The following is a 20,125-nucleotide window of genomic DNA, read 5'->3' on the forward strand; positions in this document are numbered from 1 at the left end:
ATTTGGAGCTAGCCCTCTATGCCGATGACACCGCTTTCTGTATAGAGAGATGGTATCACCCGCCTTCGCCGGGTAAGACGTGGACCTTTACTTCGCACTTCGCTCACTCCAGTGAGGTCCACCCTGCCCATCGTCGCGGCTTGGACAATCGCCTTCAAGTCCAAGCTGAGGTCCGTGTCCCGCAAGAGACGTCCTTCCACTAGTTGCGGAATGAGCCCATTCCAGCCGAGCTACGCTCGCAAAAACAGCCCTTTTCAGCTGTAAAGGTCCTTAAGGCCAATAACGAGATTGCATTAAAAAACCCTGCAACCTCAATGTTGAGATTCTCTTGAATGCCAGCCTAACACTGCTTTAAAGATATAATTTTATATCTCATTTTACATTCGAAAAAGTTGTGAAATAAAATTATTAATAATAATATTTTTTTTTTAATAAAAGGCACAATGAGTAATATAAAAATAGGCATACAATTGTCATATTTTTTTTATAGAACAGGGGGCAAACGGGCAGGAGGCTCACCTGATGTTAAGTGATAACGCCCCGTCCATTGACACCCTCAATGCCAGAAGGCTCGCGAGTGCGTTGTCGGCCTTTTATTTTTTAATAATTGTAATAATAACAGATAAGTTATTTATACTTGCTGATTTTTATATACTAAAACTTTAATAGAGGAATTATCATAAATTCTTAAACCAAATATATTGTTAATAAACTCGTAAATTTACCCGTATACAATTAAATAATTAATCTATTAACTATAATGCAAATATTAAAATTAAAATAGAATTCTAAACTACAGTTCACATTATTATAAAATAATATGAGACATTTTGGCTGTGTGGATAAAGATTGTATAGTGGTTAGGTTTGAAAACAGGAGTGGAAATGGCATCGCAATACGGAATTTCACGGGCTAATTCTGCTACGGAACGTGTATTGATTAAAGGATTTTGTGGGTTTTCTATTTTCTTACAGGAAATAGGGGGAAGAACAAACGAATCACGAGGCAGGTTTGAACTTATATTACGAAACGGTTTGTACAAAACTTCAAATAGGTAAACCTTCCGCTTTAGGATTAAAAGCATTTCGCTGTATTTTTAATACACCGTTTTTGGAAAAAACAATGAGAGAAGTAGGAACAATTATCATCGGAATCGGACAGAATTTGAGTTTTTAAAACCCATTCCTAATTTTTTGTTTCAGCACGAGCGAGCTAAAACTCGCTCTACGCATTCTACAAAATGTACCTACCAGACATCCGACCTATGAAAAATTACCTATACACGTGTTTGAGATTACAGTGTTCTTTTTACGGCAGTAAAAAATTGCACCTCATATGCTACGCATCATAGTTCTTTTACGAAACCAATTACCTACGACGGTTTCAATTTTAAGAATTTTGTGAGTCATTTTCATTCAGTAAGAGTTAACGGTTTCTTAAACTTTAGCAAAGATAGATAAGTATCCTAAGGATTTAATCGAAAGGCATAATTGATTACTGTACTATGCTGCTGTGAAGAAGTATTAGACACTTTATAAAAAAAAACTATAACGTTATGCGGCTGCTTAATATTAAAATTTTTTACTGTTTAGCTAATTATTTTAAGCACGATTTTAGGATCAAATTAAAAGTGTAATTAAAAAAAAACTGATTTATAGGCAAAAAGTGTTAGTGGAATCTTTCACATCAGCTGTTCCTAGTGATTGGTTAGTTTTTAACTAAAAGGATATTTATCACGCCATTAAGACATCCGTTTTTATACAAAGATATTCTTGATAGGGCAGTACTTTTTATCAGTCATGATTTTAATGTCTTATAGATTCAACGTGTATTTTCTGTTTTAATTAAATTAAATTTTATTTTAAATTAAATGGTTCAATATATATATAAGATTATTAAAAGGTAGAAAGGGTTTTTGAGAGAGGTTCTGATATTATAATGGCCATATTTTGTTTCATTTAAAGGATAGATTTGCAATACATTTTCACAAAAAAGTCTCAGTAATACGCCTGTTAAAAATTGTTATGCATCTGTGCAAGTAATTTTACTATAATAATAATATTATAAAAGGTTTATAGGTTAAATACATATAAAAGGTTAAATACACTTAATTTAGTTATATTTATATACATATCAACCCTATTTATAATTTTATTGTTCTCTCTTAGCCGAGGTCCCATGTAACTGTATTCGTTGGTCCCTTGGAAGATGGGACGGGCTTTGGTATAAGATACTATTTGTGTGGACACGTTAGCCCCGTCCCTCCACTCCCTCGGATAAGCAAAAAGGCTGGGGTGGTTTCAGTGCAGGCGGAAAATAATAAACGGCTCAAATAAAAGAATATTTTCTACAAGTTCGATTTTGTTCTCTTTGGAGTGAGAGTTTGGTGAGTGGGCCGTGGACCGTGGGGTTCAAGTGCACAGGCGCTAATTATAGATTTAATTTGGCGCCTGGTAGATTGCACAGGTGACCCCAGAGCTTGTGCTTTCCTAACTCAACGAAAAAGTATCGTAATACAGCGTAGAAATGCTGCCAGCGTTAAAGGTACACTGCCACAGGGACGAAGCTTCTCAAATTTGTTTTAATTTTCTTTTTATTATTTTTTAATTATTTTAATCATTAGTATGTAGGTTAAGTAAATTTTAAATAATAGTTGATTGTTATTTTTATGTCTTGATCTTCTTGTGAATATAATTAACAATTTCATGAAATAAATGTTATCTAAACATCTAAATATTCCGTATAAGGAGAAACATTATTGACTATAATGAAACCGCTTCCAAAATTATCCTTAAAATAATATAAATAGTAAATAAATATAAACAACCTGACTTCGTTGAAAAATACTACATAGATTTACTATTACATAAAAAAAAACTTATTTTCTAAATTCAATAAAGAGATTCCAAATCAAAGACTCCTTAAAGCCCTAAGTTTAAATCGCAGTGCTCTAAATTAAATCAAGTCTAAACTTTTAACCATGCAGCTAGTCTGGTATTGAATGAAGTTTGCACCGATAACATACAACTTGCAGGCGTTACAAGTTCCAAGTGATACTTTGAAGTTGACTCGTGGTGGGGCGTGTTAGTTTTGTTTGACTCACGCCTACTAAGTTTAGTACCAATATGGGTTGATATAAACTAAAATTTTGGAACGTCAATTCAAAATTCAGACACAAGTAATGTAGTCCCAAATTAAAAATGCGCATACAGATCTTCGCCAGGGGTTCTATTCCCGGTCACATCCGAGTCATTGAATCGTAAGATCCCTAAAGGCACTTGCATTTTGCATCTTGTTTGAAAGAAATAGGAGTCAATATTATCTCACAATCGAAAACAATTTGGGCGGTCGGCGGCTTTCGCGGCGTTCGGTGAGTCCAATTTCATTCAGTCGTCTTTAAATATTGGCGCTGAATTATCGAATCAAATCTCCTAACTGATAAATATATTTTTTTCTCTTTTCACACAATATATATAATTCAACTAATTTATGCGTGAAGTACCATCTATATATATCGTCTCCCGACGCTAGAGAAATACGACCGTTGCCGAACAACAGGGAAGATGGCTTTACCACTTGGGGAGCACTGTAAGTGATCAGCGTTTGGTCTGACGTATCGTAAATTGTTGGAGTTAACATGCCGGTTCTGTTACAATATTTTCCTTCACCGTACGAGGTATTGTTAGATGATGAGACATAGATAGAAAGTAAATTGGTGCACAGAGATCGAACCGACGACTGCAGGTGAAAGTCGCAGGCTGAAGCCACTAGACCAGTACCATATATCATACTAAGTATATTAATTTGACACTGATGGATAGTTGTATTGACTTTGAAGGAGTTGTAAAATTTTTACTTAAGCTTAGAAGTTAGCCTTAAAATAAAACTTTATCCTGACCTATCCAATATCATATTTAAATTATTTACACTTTATTTATATCAAACATACATTACATACCTATAACATGTAGCATTAGCTTATGATTCTTGGTTGGTGATACTTTGAAGTCGACTCTACACCGATACAGGGCACGATCGGTTGGGACAACGTCACGTATTTTGAGCGCGGAGTGTGGTGACGCGTGCCACCTTGCCCGCCCTCCGAGCGACGCGTCCGCCCAATGCGCTGTGGGTCCCTTAACTCGGCCATCGTAGCTGAAAATAAAAATACACATTACATATTGTAAAATGAGTATGTATGAATTTGTTTAACTCAAAATCAAGGCAAGAGATTTTCATAAAGAGACATACATATAAAGAAAGTTTTAAATGTTTGAATCATTTTGGTTTGAAATAAATTGACTAAAATATAAGGATTGAAAGAGTGCGAAAAATATTACTAAATTGACCAATATGATGATAGAAGTTTTGTTGATTGCCCTATGGGGTAAGAGCAGACGGAATTTTGGTTTTTTTTTCAGATGAGTGGCCCAGTGTATTACACCATCGATCGATCAGATATTACTGTTTTCTTGCAGCGTATAAGTATTTCTTTTAATAAAGTTATCGGGGCAGTCAGGCATTAGTCTACAGCGGATGGTGCTTGGAAGCCATCAGCATTTTCCTCGAGGTAGTTGAGTCCACAGGTCAAATATTCACCTTACGATCGTAAATTACTAGCCATTTGAAGCCATTATAAATTTTGAGGCATATGTTGGAGGCGAGGAATTTTATTGTCTATAGATTTATTTTAAAAAAATCTATTCTATCGAGAGAAGATCTATTTATCTTCAAAAAAGGTCGACTTTTTGAGCTAAAAAGTTTTTGGATCAAATATTGGAGAATTTTCATTAAACAGCAAGGTGTGACAGCTAAACAAATGTGCATAAATAGAGGGATGCATACGAATGATAAATGATTTTCTATTTCATTAAGGCAAAACTTTTGAGGCGTTCTTAAAACCAAACAAAACGTTATATATTAATAACGAATGGCTTTTAAAACTTTTTAAAAATATAAATGTATATGTTGTTTTAAGATTTATGTTTTGTTTATAGCAATAATTTATAAAAATCCTACACCACGATTTATTCAATTATATATAATATAATAATGATGGGTATTCATTTTTATACCCATAAATTAAGAAATAAAAATACGACGTCATTATAAGTGTTGACTAGTGACATGTCATGCTAATCATGTCTTAAATTTAGTGCTGCGATACAACTATGACACTCAACAGGTTAAAAATGTATATCATAAAATCTAGGAAGAAAATTGTGACGAAATGACAGAATTTAAAATAATACCTAAATACAGTTTAATGCCTAAGTGTACGAATTTATATCGTTTTATTTCATTCGAGATGGTAGAATAAATTATGAAAATCATTCATGAACTTTGACCGATCATGATATTGAATAAATATAAATTATTATTAACATTTTATATCTTTAAATGTACTCTATAAATTGAGTGATATCATGCCAATTTGTCTGTATTTTTAGACTTGACATGTTTATGACTTGCTTATATATTTGGTCAATTAATTATTGTAATATGGCACGTACAAAGGTGTAAAAATTTATGTGGGTTTATTTAGTAGCACCACTGTATTAAAAAAAATTGGCTTACCTAAATTCCACGTTTTTATGCCTTATTATAGAAATCATAATATGGGATCTTAAAATAAAATTATATTAGTTTTATATGTAATTGTATTGTGTATTATTTATTATATTGACCTTTATAGTAATACACAATAGATTTTTATATAAAGGCCACCTAATATCCGTGAAAATAAATGAAACCCAAATAGAGAAATATGAACGTATTTTGATAATACATTTTCGTATTACAAGGAAAGGGAAAATAAGTAACAAATAATTTGTCTATTATATTTTTATTTCATATACGCTTTTAATATTGGTATTAACTGAAGATGAAAATTTGATTTATTTAAACAAAATCGCCAAATAAAAGTACATTAAAATATACATAGCTTAAGTCGTAAAATATATTAAACTATAGGCTAAAGGTCAGGATTTTTTTTAAATTAGACAAGAAGATGAATTCGTGAGAAACTTGAAATTTAAAATAACTAAATTAGGCGCGCGACTTTTGTGACTGACATTAACCATTATAACTAAATATTGAATGAATGCTAAATTCTTAAATATACATAGATTAGGCCGTAAAATACATTTAACTATGAGCTAAAGGTCAGGGTTTTTTTTTAATTAGACAAGTAGATGAAACTGCGAGAAACTGGAAATATAAAATAACTAAATTTGGTGCGCGACCTTTGCGACTGACATTAGCCATTATAATTAAATATTGAATTAATGCTAAATTCGTTTAAATCCTTGTTGTCAATAGTTGACTGTTAGGACTGACTGACGGACTGACTTAGACTGTTATAGATCGCATTTGGTTTCATAAATATGTGTAGTCCCTGTATCCATTACCTCCATCTCTATATCATGGGTAACCACTGTAAGGAATATGAACTTGAACACAAAACCTACATTTGAGTTGAAGGGATCAGCAATTTTTTTTGCTTTAAATATCTATGAACGAATAATAATAGATACCACCTATAATTGCAGATTTTCAGTTCGACAGCTTCTTACAAAATGTATAAACAAAACACAAACCCAAGAGAATCAACTGTTCTCTCGTTGTATGCAATTTCTAGTATTCTAAATTTAAATATCATCCGACTATAAAAGCGTCCCTCGACAAGAGAAGCTGGTCAGCAATAATGCGGTTACAATCCAGTTTGCTAAATACTCTCCCGGCGCTTATATGCATACACCGTATCTAATTTGTACGCAGGATTATAATGTTATGTACAGCTTTATTATATCTTATGTATTTAAACACATTTTATTTAGTTTAATGCATAATGAAAAACGTTTTGTATATCATCATCAGGAAGAGTAGCAATAGGGCAATGTATCGTCACGGTCTTTTTACAATTTGCTGTTATGCGATATACAAACATTTCCTTTCAATCGAATATATCATTCTCTGGACAAATAAACTTTATAGCATTTAGTGGATATTTTTATACAGGTTTCATTTTCAACGTTGAATATTTTTTATTATTTAAAAACGTAGTTTTAAATATGATGACTCACCTTTAAACACCTAGTAACCAATTGATATACACGTTAAATTGTGTATTAAGATATTCTACGCCTACGATGTTCTACTGTTTTGATAAAGATTATTTGATAAGTTCAAATACATTTAAAAATAGAATCGACTCAAGATTTAATTTATAAATTGAGATTAATATGTATTAACTTTTTCCTATAAATTCTATTCTTTAAATTTGATCGATTCATTTGGCACCTCGATCCTTTAGATCAGTCCACGGACGAAGGAGCAACGCACACAAAAAAAATAATTCACGTCGAATTGGTAATGCTTATTATTTTTTTAAATTTATTTAAAAATAACCAACAATTTATTTCCTACGGCGGAGAGTACGTACGATTTAAATATCTACATTTAATCATCATACATCGTTAATAAGCTATTTCCCAAACCCAAGTCACGATAGTAACTTCAAATTATGAGGTGGCAATAACAGTGATATTACTTATAGCACAATCAAGGTGTGCGTGCATATTTTATACATCACTCAGAATCACATTTGCTATGCATGGTCGTTTCGTGCGGATGTCAAATTAGTTTCGACACGACCCAAGAAAATGTACGCGAATGTGCTGAATATTCGAGAAAATGCTAGCAATGCTCATTGTCTGCGAACTTTAGCTTATATGAGCGTTTCCGTTTTGAACAAGTGATACCAATTTGTTATTAGGTTTGTCACTGGAAATTTCTGTAATTGCTATTTTAGTACTTGAGAAAAGTGAGTGTTTTCAATGGCGTTGAGGGGATAGTAGAGGATGATCATAAGCTGTGGGACGGCATATTAGTAAATTATATAAATGGCATACAATCTTAGCAAACGTAAGAGGGGGCTTGGCACTTGGCCAGGCGATGAATAGTTTGTGTAAGATATAATATTATTAGAATAAAACTTACATGAAGTGTATTATACAAATAAAAAAATATTGTTGTTATTATTACTAATCAAAGAACCCATTACATTCACACGACCTGCGTGAATTTCGGCTGTAAACCAAAGGATTCTTAATTCTATCTTCAGTAAGTACATAAACGAAATACATTTTATTAAAAGCGATAAGTCTAGAGAAATTCAGACACAAGTACACTTTACTTGCAAAGAATGGTAATTGAAACAAAAGAGGGAGTGCTTTTCCCATGCATTATTAAGTATAAATGGTTCGGAAGGCCTACAATTAAATCAAAATAAAGGCATTATTATATTCTTAATAGGCTACGTGACATTATGACGTGACACTTCAACCACACCTACGAAATAATGAGAATTATGTTAATCAATATTATGAAAACAGGAACATAAATAAACGCCGAAGCTATATGCAAATAATACAACAAAATGAGTCGTAAAAACTAATATCTTAATATCATGGACTGTGCTACTTTTTCTATTGCCATATTTAGACCCTCGGACGTGGATGTAAGCCAGAAGCGGGCAGTGCTGCCCTATGTAGTGTGAGTACCGTAAATAGGTCAATCGCGATATCACTGCGCATTAGAATAGAGTGTTAACACGTACTTGCAGCAGGAAGTATTTAGGAAAACTTATATGAAATATGGTAGATAGACTAAAAATATAAATATAATATATATTATATATATTGAAAATGTAAATTATTCAAACGACATGGGAATATTTGTCTGTTAAAACAACGATCAATTGAATTTTCTAGTAAAAAATTACGTAACCCATTGATTCTAAGAGATGTCGGTTTCCCAGTGTTAATTGCACACTTAAACCACGCCTCTGTCCAAATTATTTGCGTGAATAATTCTTGCTCTAAATATTGCAATAGAAAAAGAATGAGTCCATGACATCACTTTAAGATACTTCAATAAAACAGATTGATTCATGAAGTGTGAAGTAATTGAACATGATTAGGTGCAATTGTTTTGTATAACACGCCATCTCGAACGCAGTGGCGTATAACTAATTCTTATTAAACCGTTATGAACGCAGAGGGAAGTTTTTTATCCTTTTATAGCGTGCACGATATTGGATAACGACTGAACACCAGGTTTGATTTAGTACATGTGAAATATTGGCTAGTAAAGGTTTAGTTTAACGATCAGATAGTTTTAAAAACATTTTGGTTTTTTAACATATTTTTAATACATGTTTTGAAGTATTTCATTTACTAACTACGAAGCCCAGTTGTGTCTATTTCACTGATATTTTATTATAGATATATTTTTGGCATTTGCAACGGTACATTACATTAAATGTAACAGAAATTTTGTATGTGCCTGGGTATCCGACACATGAATCCTCCAGGTTGATATCTCCCCTCCGATAAAATAACATTCCATGGTTCCGCTGTCGCGTGTCAGTATAAATAAAGAAATCCATGAATTGATCTTACCATCAACGGTCCTACTCCAACCACTGGATCCTTATTTTTGTAAAAAAAATGCAGTAGTACGGTGTGTGGTTCAATAACAATGCGCACGCGACAGCGCTTAAAAAATCTAACCTTGTATGCTTGCACTATTACACCAACACCACCTACCATTTCCAGTTCGTGTGTCAATATCACAATCGACAATTGTCATCTTTCTTTGACTGGTACTGATTTAGCGCAACCAAATGTAATTAATGTTTCTACCAATACCCGAAAGATAGTACGAATAAAAATATTTTTTACAAAAACATACGTATATTATTTATAATCTAACAAATATATTTTTTATTAGAACGCGTTACTCATATTGTAAAAAAATAATATGTATATGAGCTATTAAACTTTCACAGTCACGTTTCATTATAAGTGGATGGTACATTTTTGATGTGTCGACGGGGACTCATAGTCACAACCTTTGAATTATATTACACGCAACCAACACGAGAGACGTAAAAAAATACTAATATCGCGAGCTTTTCATATGTTTTATTGGACTAGTAAACGTTGTCGGCCTTCAGCGACCACTGGAAGTCTATTCAGCAGGACTGTGGAAGACTTCTAGCTATCAAGGTTACAGTTTAGCCCAAACAATTCATCAGAACGTAAAATACTTTACGCCATCACTATCAAACCTAGTTTCAATGTTTTAATAATTATTAAGTTTAGGATGAAGTTCGATGTCTTAACACTGAAATTTAAAAAAAATATTTTATTTACAGCGTTATTGTACGCTGTAAATAACAAAAAAATATAAGGATTATTATTATTCGTTTTTTAATATTTTTATTTTCCTATTCCTATTATATTCATAATAGGCTACGTGAGATTATGACGTGACACTTCAACCACACCTACGAAATAATGTCCTACGAAAGGATGAAGTTCGATGTCTTAACACTGAAATTAAAAAAAAAAAATATAAGAATTATTATTATTCGTGTTAATTATTTTTATTTAAGTGCATTTATTAGTGGCTCCAGGGCAAGCCTGCAAAGTTAAACCTGTCTTTCCAAAGTCTTATTGTGATCTGTATTATGACGTATGATCAATATTAATTTAAATAGGCTAGCAACAGTAAATATAATGCACTAAGGTATAACTTTGGCGATCTACATTCACCATACACCTCTACAAGATGTATTGATCGAATACTTAAAGCCTACGAGTCAAAGTCTCAATTCTCAAAAATAACAATAGACAATATTTATTGTAACAGAAAGAGTACTAAATTTTATTTACCGAAAAATATAAATGCAAATATATTTTCATTTCGTTTCGAATGCAAAAAACGAACATTGAGGTTTTAATAAAGATGGTTTAAAGTAGGACTACAAATTTGACGATTGGCCCACTTAGTATAGTAATCCCGTTTATGTAAGCCTAAAAACCTCTGAATTTATCCGGTCTGCAAAATCAACTCTATTCCATTGAGATAGAGTTTGTTTTGCGCTGCGCGGTTGGAATTAGACTTTTTGATTTAAATGTGAGAAATAAAACAGCAGGTGGAGGTTCTTTATTCTTATTAGGAAAATGAGTTTTATACCTCAGAAATTTAAGATGGTAAACCTTGGCAATAATTCTGAAGTTGATTTAACAACCATTTTCTATACTAAGAAAAGGGTAGAAATGTGCTATGTGTGCTTGATGGCGGAGAAACCCATTTTAGACGAAGGACGACTTTTAGACCTACGTATGAAATATCTATACGATTTTTCAGACAACAATAAGTCTAATCGACGAAACAACGTAATAAAATAAAATAATAAAGTAGTGACGTAAGAATCCTATATAGGTCTAGACTAGCAAATGACGCTAGAAAAAGAAGTGGAATAGAAAACTTTGGATCCAGATGAGAAAGCAAGTAAGCAAGTTCTAAGACAAAAAATTAAAACCCTATGCGATAAAGCTTACTAGGAACTTTCAACGGTAATCGCTGTCGTCCTATTTTATTTTTGCATTAAGCGTTCGGTTCCGCCTATGAATAGACTGAAAACGAAACACGCAATCAGCACTTTACGGCGTGCTATTTTGTAAATTATACTCTAACACCAACGACAATATATAATCAATAATTTAAGCTGGTAAAGTTTAACGAATATTAATGTGGCACACGCCCATGTCTCATTGGATTCTTATCGAACGCATAACGTTCACAACTAATTAGACGAAATCGCAAAAATAAATGTGTTCACTTCTATTTGAATACTGACCACTCTAATTTTAAGTTCTACATTACGAAGCAATATTCAGTATGCATTTAAATTAGCGATAATTATCGTCAAATGATTTATAATAACTAGCTATTTAAGCAGTTTAAAATTTGTAATACTTACATAAAAACTATAAACTTGTCATTTTGATACGTTATAAAAACGTTATCATATAAAATGCAATGAGAGCCACAGTCCTCGTCCAATAACCAAGTTCTACAAACTTTTTTCCTAGTAGCAAAATTCGTGAATGCCACAAATGAAAGATACAAAATCCTTACCAATCGCGTTGATACAGGGATATTTATTCTCTATTCTAATATAAGGTTTATCCCAAGGATAAGGGATCTTAAGCTTCGGCTTACACTCGTCGCGTCTTCAGAGGTATTTTGATCCCAACACACCGTTGAGATTGTGGAAAGCATAACAATGGTAATATTATACTGCTTGTATAAAGGATTAGCTTTTACTTTATTAATGTATATTCTAAATGAAATCACGTATCTCATTGAGATATGAGCCAGACTGGGGCAAACTGTTTCTATATTTCGTTGATCATCCAAATTTGATTGTTTCGACAACTATAGAACTTTCAAGATGCTACAACCGTAAACTATATTTGCATGATACTAATTGTACATCCGTTCTTGCCAATAAGAGTACTGAAATCACGAACTTACTAACAATGATCACTAGTTCATCAAACAAACTCACACTGGGCTGTCACAAAATGCATTAAATTAACAGTATGTTGAAAAATGTCTAAACTGACATAGGATTTTCTCATATACACCCGTACCATCAGCGATTTAATATGATATAACTGCACGATAGGAGAAGGAATCTAAGGAATCCAGGCACCACTATTTCGAATTCTTCGCGATTTTAAAGGATTAAACAGTGCTTATTCGGAGCTGGATATATTCGGTAGTGGGCTGATCGGTTTTAGAGAAACCATTGTTGGGTGCCTATCTTGAACCTAATTCGCTGTTTTGTTGATGATGTCTTTTGCTCTTCCAAAAATATCTGCTAATTTTATTGTGTGTTTATTTTATCTTGTAAATCTTTTAATGGTATTTTTTAATTTTTTTTAGACACTTATGTTAACTTCAATTGTCATACATTTTAGATGGAAGATTTTGTAAAATATGTATGACGTGGTAAACTTTAATAAATGAATACACATACATACTGTCATTACATTATATTTATGATAAAATGCAGAATTTTAGCTGTAAATATAGAAACACGATTTCAATAGATTTTGTTGAAGCACGCATAAAGTAGTATTATGTGAGTTAGTTGGCCGTCAAGTTTATAATACCTTTGGCGTTTCAATAATCCCCCCAAAGAAATGGGCTCCTAGTATCTATATTCTGTCCTGTATTTATGAATAAATAAAGCACTCTTCTAAATAATACCCCAATTTGGTAGTGACCCGTGAACGACTAACTCAAAGCTCGCAACACAAAAACATCGATATTTCAACAAAAATATTACCGATTTCTTAGTGGTATTGCCTTACCGTTTGTATAAATTCTTGGAGCATGTTAAACAGTGGATTGAAAAAATAAATAATTACAGTTATGAATGCTGAAAAACTGGGTTACTGGTATTGATTAAAAATTCTCTTGCGCTAAAAATCTGAGTTACGCCAAAGAATTGTAGCGAGTGATTTATACTAGAGAGTAACTTTAAATTACAAATTATACTATTCATATAGTTTTTAGAAAGTTCTTGTTCCATATTCAATATTTTTACGAACGATACTTTTATTCTATCTTATTTTATGGTTAAAATTGTTTTTGGGCTTAGTAAGTCTGTTGTATACAAGATTTTTAACGCGTTTAAAATGTTTAAGAGTCCGATACAAAATGTTTTTGTCTTTTTATTAATGTAGATTATCACTGTGAGATATATAAACATACAATACTTACATTTACTCTTATTAAGTTAAATATTAAGAAAAGACAGTATCACAGATCAAGTGAATCAGTTTACATCTATACTATGATAATGAAAAGTGCTATGCTCCTATTGTTCTGGCAATTCCCACTAAATATAATGTATCATAAAATATGTATTGCTATGATATCGTAAATAAAGTCACAAAAAACTCTTACCTATATATCGGCACGTCATCCTTATACCAGACGACAAGTAACAAGGCGTCAGGAGGCTGCGGAGAGCGAGTGTCGCAAGGGAGTGTCGCGTCGCCTCCTGACACTGCTGATAGGTTGACCGCATCCAGTGACTCAGCTCTGACACTCGGTCCCGGACGGAGCCCTGAAATGTGAGTATTTGATAAGAATACAGTTCATGTTTGAATTCATTTATTTAATATCTTTATGATTTGTAGATCACATCGTAGATCTTTTTCAAAAATTAGATTAAGTACGACTTGAATAAGTACAATCGATAAAATGTTAAATGATATGTAAACGTAAAAAATTAATAACTGTATAAAAATTCAATAAATATATTTTTATGACTAGTATATACTCAATACCCGTTGAATCAGATGCGATTTAGTTACATTTAAAGTTTAATATGATGCTAAAAATCTACAACTGAAATGATAATTATCTTTTAATGCTTTTCTGAAATTAGTATACTATTTAAAAATCTTAATTCTGAAAGGTAAGGTCAAGTAATGTCTGACCGAGCCAACTAGGAAACTCTCGTGAGCAATTTGGCAACACTAGCAATTTGTAGCGTAACTTTTACTGACTAAATGTGGGTCAAACATCTGATAGAGGGCATCACAGTACATGACTATTCTAAATCAAGTTAATTTCAAACATAAGAAAAAAATATTCAATTTAGTACGTCAGCATAGGTACGATAAATTTTGGTATCAATAATTTACATATAAATATCTGTACCAATACCGGCACACTTCTTGAGCATTAAACAAGGGAGTGGGGGAAAGTTTGCGCAGCGCGGGACGCAAACGTCAACTGATTTAATGAATCACGCGATCGACACGTCAATCTCCCGCTGCTGCGCACCATCACCCGCCGCCTGTTCCCAGTGATACCTAAAAATCGCTTCTGCACAGGCAAGGACATTTGTTCACGATGTCTGCTGGTATCTATAACTTATGGCTTGGTATCGAACTAAGTAACCAAATGAGCCACGTTGAGCCACGTTGAGCCATTTGACGTAATGAGTATAACTGTGTTATTGTTTAAATTTACTGGACCTTATTATTCTTGATCACACTTGCTCTACTCTACTACTATTATGCAATTAATTTTAGATACAATCACAATAAACTTTATTTATACTACTGGTACGGCATTTTCTTCACGCTCAGTATCGATATCTTGGGAATATTTTTTTTAATGTAGTATTTCAAAATAATCAACGTAAAACGAAATAAATCAGACTGCATGGGGGTCACGACATATTATCATTAATTACTTATAAATTCTATATTTGAACTCAAAACCTCTAGACTAAATCCAATTAGTGGGAGTTGTGCGGAGTTAGTTTTATTCTAACGATGCTTACAAGTAACTGGGGTATGTAATTATATCATGCATGTTTTCATGCAATATTTTGATGTGGCGTGTGCTATAAATCATGTAAATGAGTATTGTAATTTTATACAAATACCGAGTTTGTTTATGAAAAATTATAAAATTATTCGTCAACAAATTGGGTACAAGTTTATAGCCCACATAATAGCATTGCATTCTACAATTATTTTCATAGAAGTGGTTATGGATAAAATTCCCACAATCATTAATATAATTATAATTTTCTAGCAACATTAAAAGTAATGCATCGTATTTATAAACGGTAAATCAAAGTTCACTTCCATATTAACTAAATCGGATAATCCGTCGATAATTCCAGAAATCGCCACAACCAGATTCCTCTGGGAAATTGGTCGCGTAATTTGAGTCGTTCTTTTGCAGTGAATACCAAGCGCGATCGTGACAAATGGTCCGATTAACAATCCCGTCCCCGAAGAAGATGGTTCGAATAACGAGCCAATATATCAAAGGATTTTAACGCTAACGAAACTCAGTCGTTGCGCCAATGTAACACAGTCTGCATCGTTATTTAGGGAAGGTACTCGTAGAACTACGGCGTAGCTGTAGCATAACATAAAATACGTGGCAGTATTATTTAATTAATAATAGTTATAATTAAATAAATAAAATATATTGTTTAATTAAAAATATTTTTACGACTAACAATTTATTCTAGCAAACATTTTTTATACGAATATCAAAGAATGCATACCTTTAACTTACTATGCTACCTATACAACTATATTACTTTGTAACGAGCGTAAATTTAATTTTCTGAAATCGTAAAACATCGAGGGAAAGAGTATACACTACATAGGAGCAAGTTTTACGATCAGACATTGAAAACAACTGTTCTTGCGACGTGACACAAGACGACAAGATACAATTGTCTTCAAATAGCTATTGATGGGTGAGATCGTGCTGGGCTAACTTATTCGATTGAAATATTGTGTTATTACTAAAGTTGAAGTTTGGTATTACGTGCTCAATATGAAAACCAGCTTTTAGCGTGTATTAAAAAAAATGTCCCTTCCCTGGAAAATATATATTATGCAACAATTCACTATATAAAAGTCATATCTGAGCTCAGTATTAAATAATTTGGGCCCCTGCTGCTTAACTACTCGGTACCATATCTACCTGACTGCGTGCTCAATAGGCTAGGATTTATTTTATTTATTTACACTTCGTTACACTACAAAATAAAAATAAAAATTAACATAATTAAATCAAAAGGAGGGCAACTGGCGGCCTTATCGCTTACGAGCGATCTTTCCAGGCAACCACTGTGAGTAAAGAAAAAAATAAATGTATTAAATAAGATAGGCAAGTAGTGCAAAATACATGTAATACACAGTTATTAAACAAAACTAAACAGGAATAAAATATTAAAGATACATTAAAGAGTAAAAGAGACATTAAAGAGATTAGGATGTAGGGGCCCCCTGATATTTATAAATAAAAATGTTTATAAAAAAATTGGATTGATTCATAATATTTTTTTATTTGAACCATTACCAACACTTAACATATAACTACCATTAATTTTCATTTCCTAAGCTAATCAAATTAAAATCTGTATCTATATTTGTCTAGTTTGTTGTTTTTTCTAGGCTCTCGCATATCATGAAGTACTGATATGTCGACTGTCTTTGCCCCGAGTTGCCTGTATGGGTAGCTTCGATGATGAGACACGTATGAGAATATAACAACTTTTCTAAACTTTCTGTCAAACATCTAATGATATAGTTGACAGATGAGCTGTCACTGTCGCAGGATTTGGAACATGAACTAGACTCTGAAACTACAGTGGATTATTCCCTGAATGCCGGCAAAACAATAATTAATACATATACGATAATAAATATGACAATTAAAATATACCCTGTGCATTATTTTTTCAACTATAAATTGGTAACGTAATATAAACAACATACTATATTTTTTTAATTTCATTCTTCAAGACATAACGCCAGTAAAGGCAAGTTCGCGCTAACTTTGGAACACGTTCAATGTTAAAACCGTTCGCACCCTTACGTGACAAGGAAGACGTAAGCCTTTCTCGTATGTGGCTTGATGACGGGAAAGCTTGTATAGCTTAACTTTTACAGCTCCGAATACATTTTATAAAGTTGCATCTACTAGGTCCTGCGCTCATTTAAACTTAAATTTTAATCTTGACTTATCACTACAACTTCCTTAAACTTATAATACGTTTATTTAATATTGGACACAACGATCAACTTTCTAGGTATATAACTAGTCTGGCCATAAATACGGTTACATAAAAATTATTATCAAACACCTGGGATCCAAAATTATCCAACGTTCCGGACTTTATAAGAGCTGAAGACTGACTTTTGACTTCAAATTATGGCTAGTTTTAGAGGACATAGCCTGCTCTAAACGACACGGCAACATTGAATTTTATTTTTTTTATTTTTGGAGCAAGCAGTGGCCAAATGTCCCTTGGAAACAGTTTGTAAATCAATAGATTTATGGCCAGATAGAATAAAGGCCTGTATAAAGGCGAAAGGTGGGCATTTCCAATGAAATATTTTTTTATTTGTTACTGAGACTTAAATAAATATATAGGTATAAATTTTAATAATATTACATTCGTTCATTTATCCAAAAAATACATTTTCATTTGTAACTGGACTAGGTATATTTGAATCTTCTTCTTATAGTGCCATCTCCTTGCGGAGGTTGCCGGTCTATATGGTCAGTTTGATTTTGCATGCCGCACTTCTAAACAATGACTTGGTGTATTGACCAGACCATTGTCTAAGATTTTTCACCTGCCTTGCCTTGCCTTGAGTTGAAGGAGCTCGTATTTTTTATCCTGACATAGTATATTTGAATAACAGGCACCTAATATGAAAAGTATCTATACCTAATAAGTAATCGAATTACCTGCATAATTCGCCAATGTTTCGTGTTTTATCTAACTTGTCATAGTTGAGAATATTGATATTTTCCACCTCACCATAGAAGATGTGAGGAAGTTTTTGAAGAGGCGGGAAGACTCAGATTTTGTTTAAGCAGTCATTTAAAATATTAATTATTATTTGCTGTTTCAAATGTTAAATTTTCGTTTTCTTTAGTTTTTTTTTAAATATATTTTGTCTGTAAATGTACTCACTTGTTTCCTGTTACATATATAATGTTAATCTATGTAATCAGTTTTGGCTTTCTGTATTGCCTAAGTGTTTTGTTTTACAATGTGTATGTTAGCTGTAAGATCACTAATAATTAAATAAATAAATCTTTAAGGGTAAGTTAAAGATTCAAAGCATTATCTACCTAGTACCTTTAAAGTGAAGTGTGGCGGAAAGTTTCTTGCCAGTTCTTCTTGCCCGCTCTAGGCCTTTGACTTGTGAACTCATAGTAAATGTAAATTAACAATTAATTTAACTTCTTTTCTGACGTTCATGACTGTACTTGTTAATAAATGAATAAATATAGTTATTTTGAGTTTGAGTTAAAAGGATCGGTAATATACAAAGATTTCCTACGGTGGAGTCGGAAAACGTCCTAAAACCTTAAAGCCCCTGCGTGTAGGTGTTGTACATAAAGCCTCTCAAAATAACTTACTACTAACGCATAATTTAATGTCTGAAACCAAAGAAACTAACAACGACACTTTTCATTAAAAATGATACTGAAACATATATTTCGCGAGAAAACAATTGGGCGCCGGGGAAACGTAAAATGTCTTGAATAGAAAAAATTGCAAAAAACGCAGCGTTATTTTTACGATTGAAAATGGAATGGACTAACCCTAACTTATCAACGTGATTTGTGTAACAGTTTGGCGTCAAATAACGTTCAAATTGCCCATCTTCAAGATTTGTGTTGAAATAATTCTTTTGTTTAATATAAAGTGGCACGTTATCCAAACTCTCTTACAATGAGAAAAAATAAAACATTCCTAGTCTATCAGTCTTCTTACCATACTTTTCATGTGAACTAAGTTTTCAAATAGCAATTAAAGTCTCAACTAGCTTTCTATTTTCGTTAATAGAAATACAAATTAGAAACTTAATAATATCATTTTATACTAAGAGAATCACTAATTATTAAAATGCAAATTATATGCTGAGTTACCGAAAATTTTATAATTCTGAATTCAAAAAAATCATAAAAATGTGCAGGATGTAGGATACAACAAGTCATCGTTTAGTTTTTTTTTTTTGATGTACAAAAAAAAGACAGTGATACTTTTGTCATATGTCAATTTCTGGGTGTATGGCGCACATAGAAATAATAATTCTAAGGCGCGCAGCCGGATTCAAATCACGAGTGATATTTACAATTGAGCACTTGTAGGTATATCTAATGTATACAGCTCTTTATAATTTAATATATAAGTAAAAACCCGTTATATATATGCAAAATTATCTGGAGCAAACATAGTTTCTTTAATATAGATTCCAACTGGAACATTCTAAAATAGTTCAAACATAAAACTCCAAGTCCGAAGTCTGTTCAAGCTCACGCGAAAAATGGCAGTCCATTTAAATCCTTCTGCTGAAAGTCCTCTTTTTATAATAGACGTAGTTACAAGTTAACCCGTTACGGCTGACTTCTTTAAGTGGAGCTCAGTTTTTTTAGTCCCAAAGTAGAAAATTGCACGTTTTATTTATGTCCTTTCTACAAACATTTGAATATTTCAAATGTAACAAATTCGAAATTTAAATAGTTAATCATTTTATTTTAGTTCTAATTGATTGAATTGAAATTCAATGATTTATTAACAATTACATATTATGTCGTTCAACAGTAATGAACCTGAACTATCTAGATATATATTATTTAAGAATAATATAGCCATCAGGCTAACTTCTAAGTAAGTAACTAAGTT

At 32.4% G+C, this 20,125-nt stretch overlaps 1 protein-coding gene across 1 annotated transcript in view; it reads right to left on the bottom strand.

Moving 5' to 3' along the window:
- Positions 1-20,125, bottom strand: part of LOC123712086 (hemicentin-1-like) — a 149,217-nt gene that overhangs the window by 46,168 nt on the left and 82,924 nt on the right. The window contains exons 3-4 of the mRNA XM_045665026.1: positions 13,837-13,999; positions 3,959-4,155 (exon numbers count right to left, since the gene is read on the bottom strand). Of these exons, the coding sequence (XP_045520982.1) occupies positions 3,959-4,155; positions 13,837-13,999 (360 nt within the window). The remainder of the gene's footprint in view (positions 1-3,958; positions 4,156-13,836; positions 14,000-20,125) is intronic.

This window comes from Pieris brassicae, chromosome 7 (assembly GCF_905147105.1).
Source record: "Pieris brassicae chromosome 7, ilPieBrab1.1, whole genome shotgun sequence".
NCBI classification, from domain to species: Eukaryota; Metazoa; Arthropoda; class Insecta; order Lepidoptera; family Pieridae; genus Pieris; species Pieris brassicae.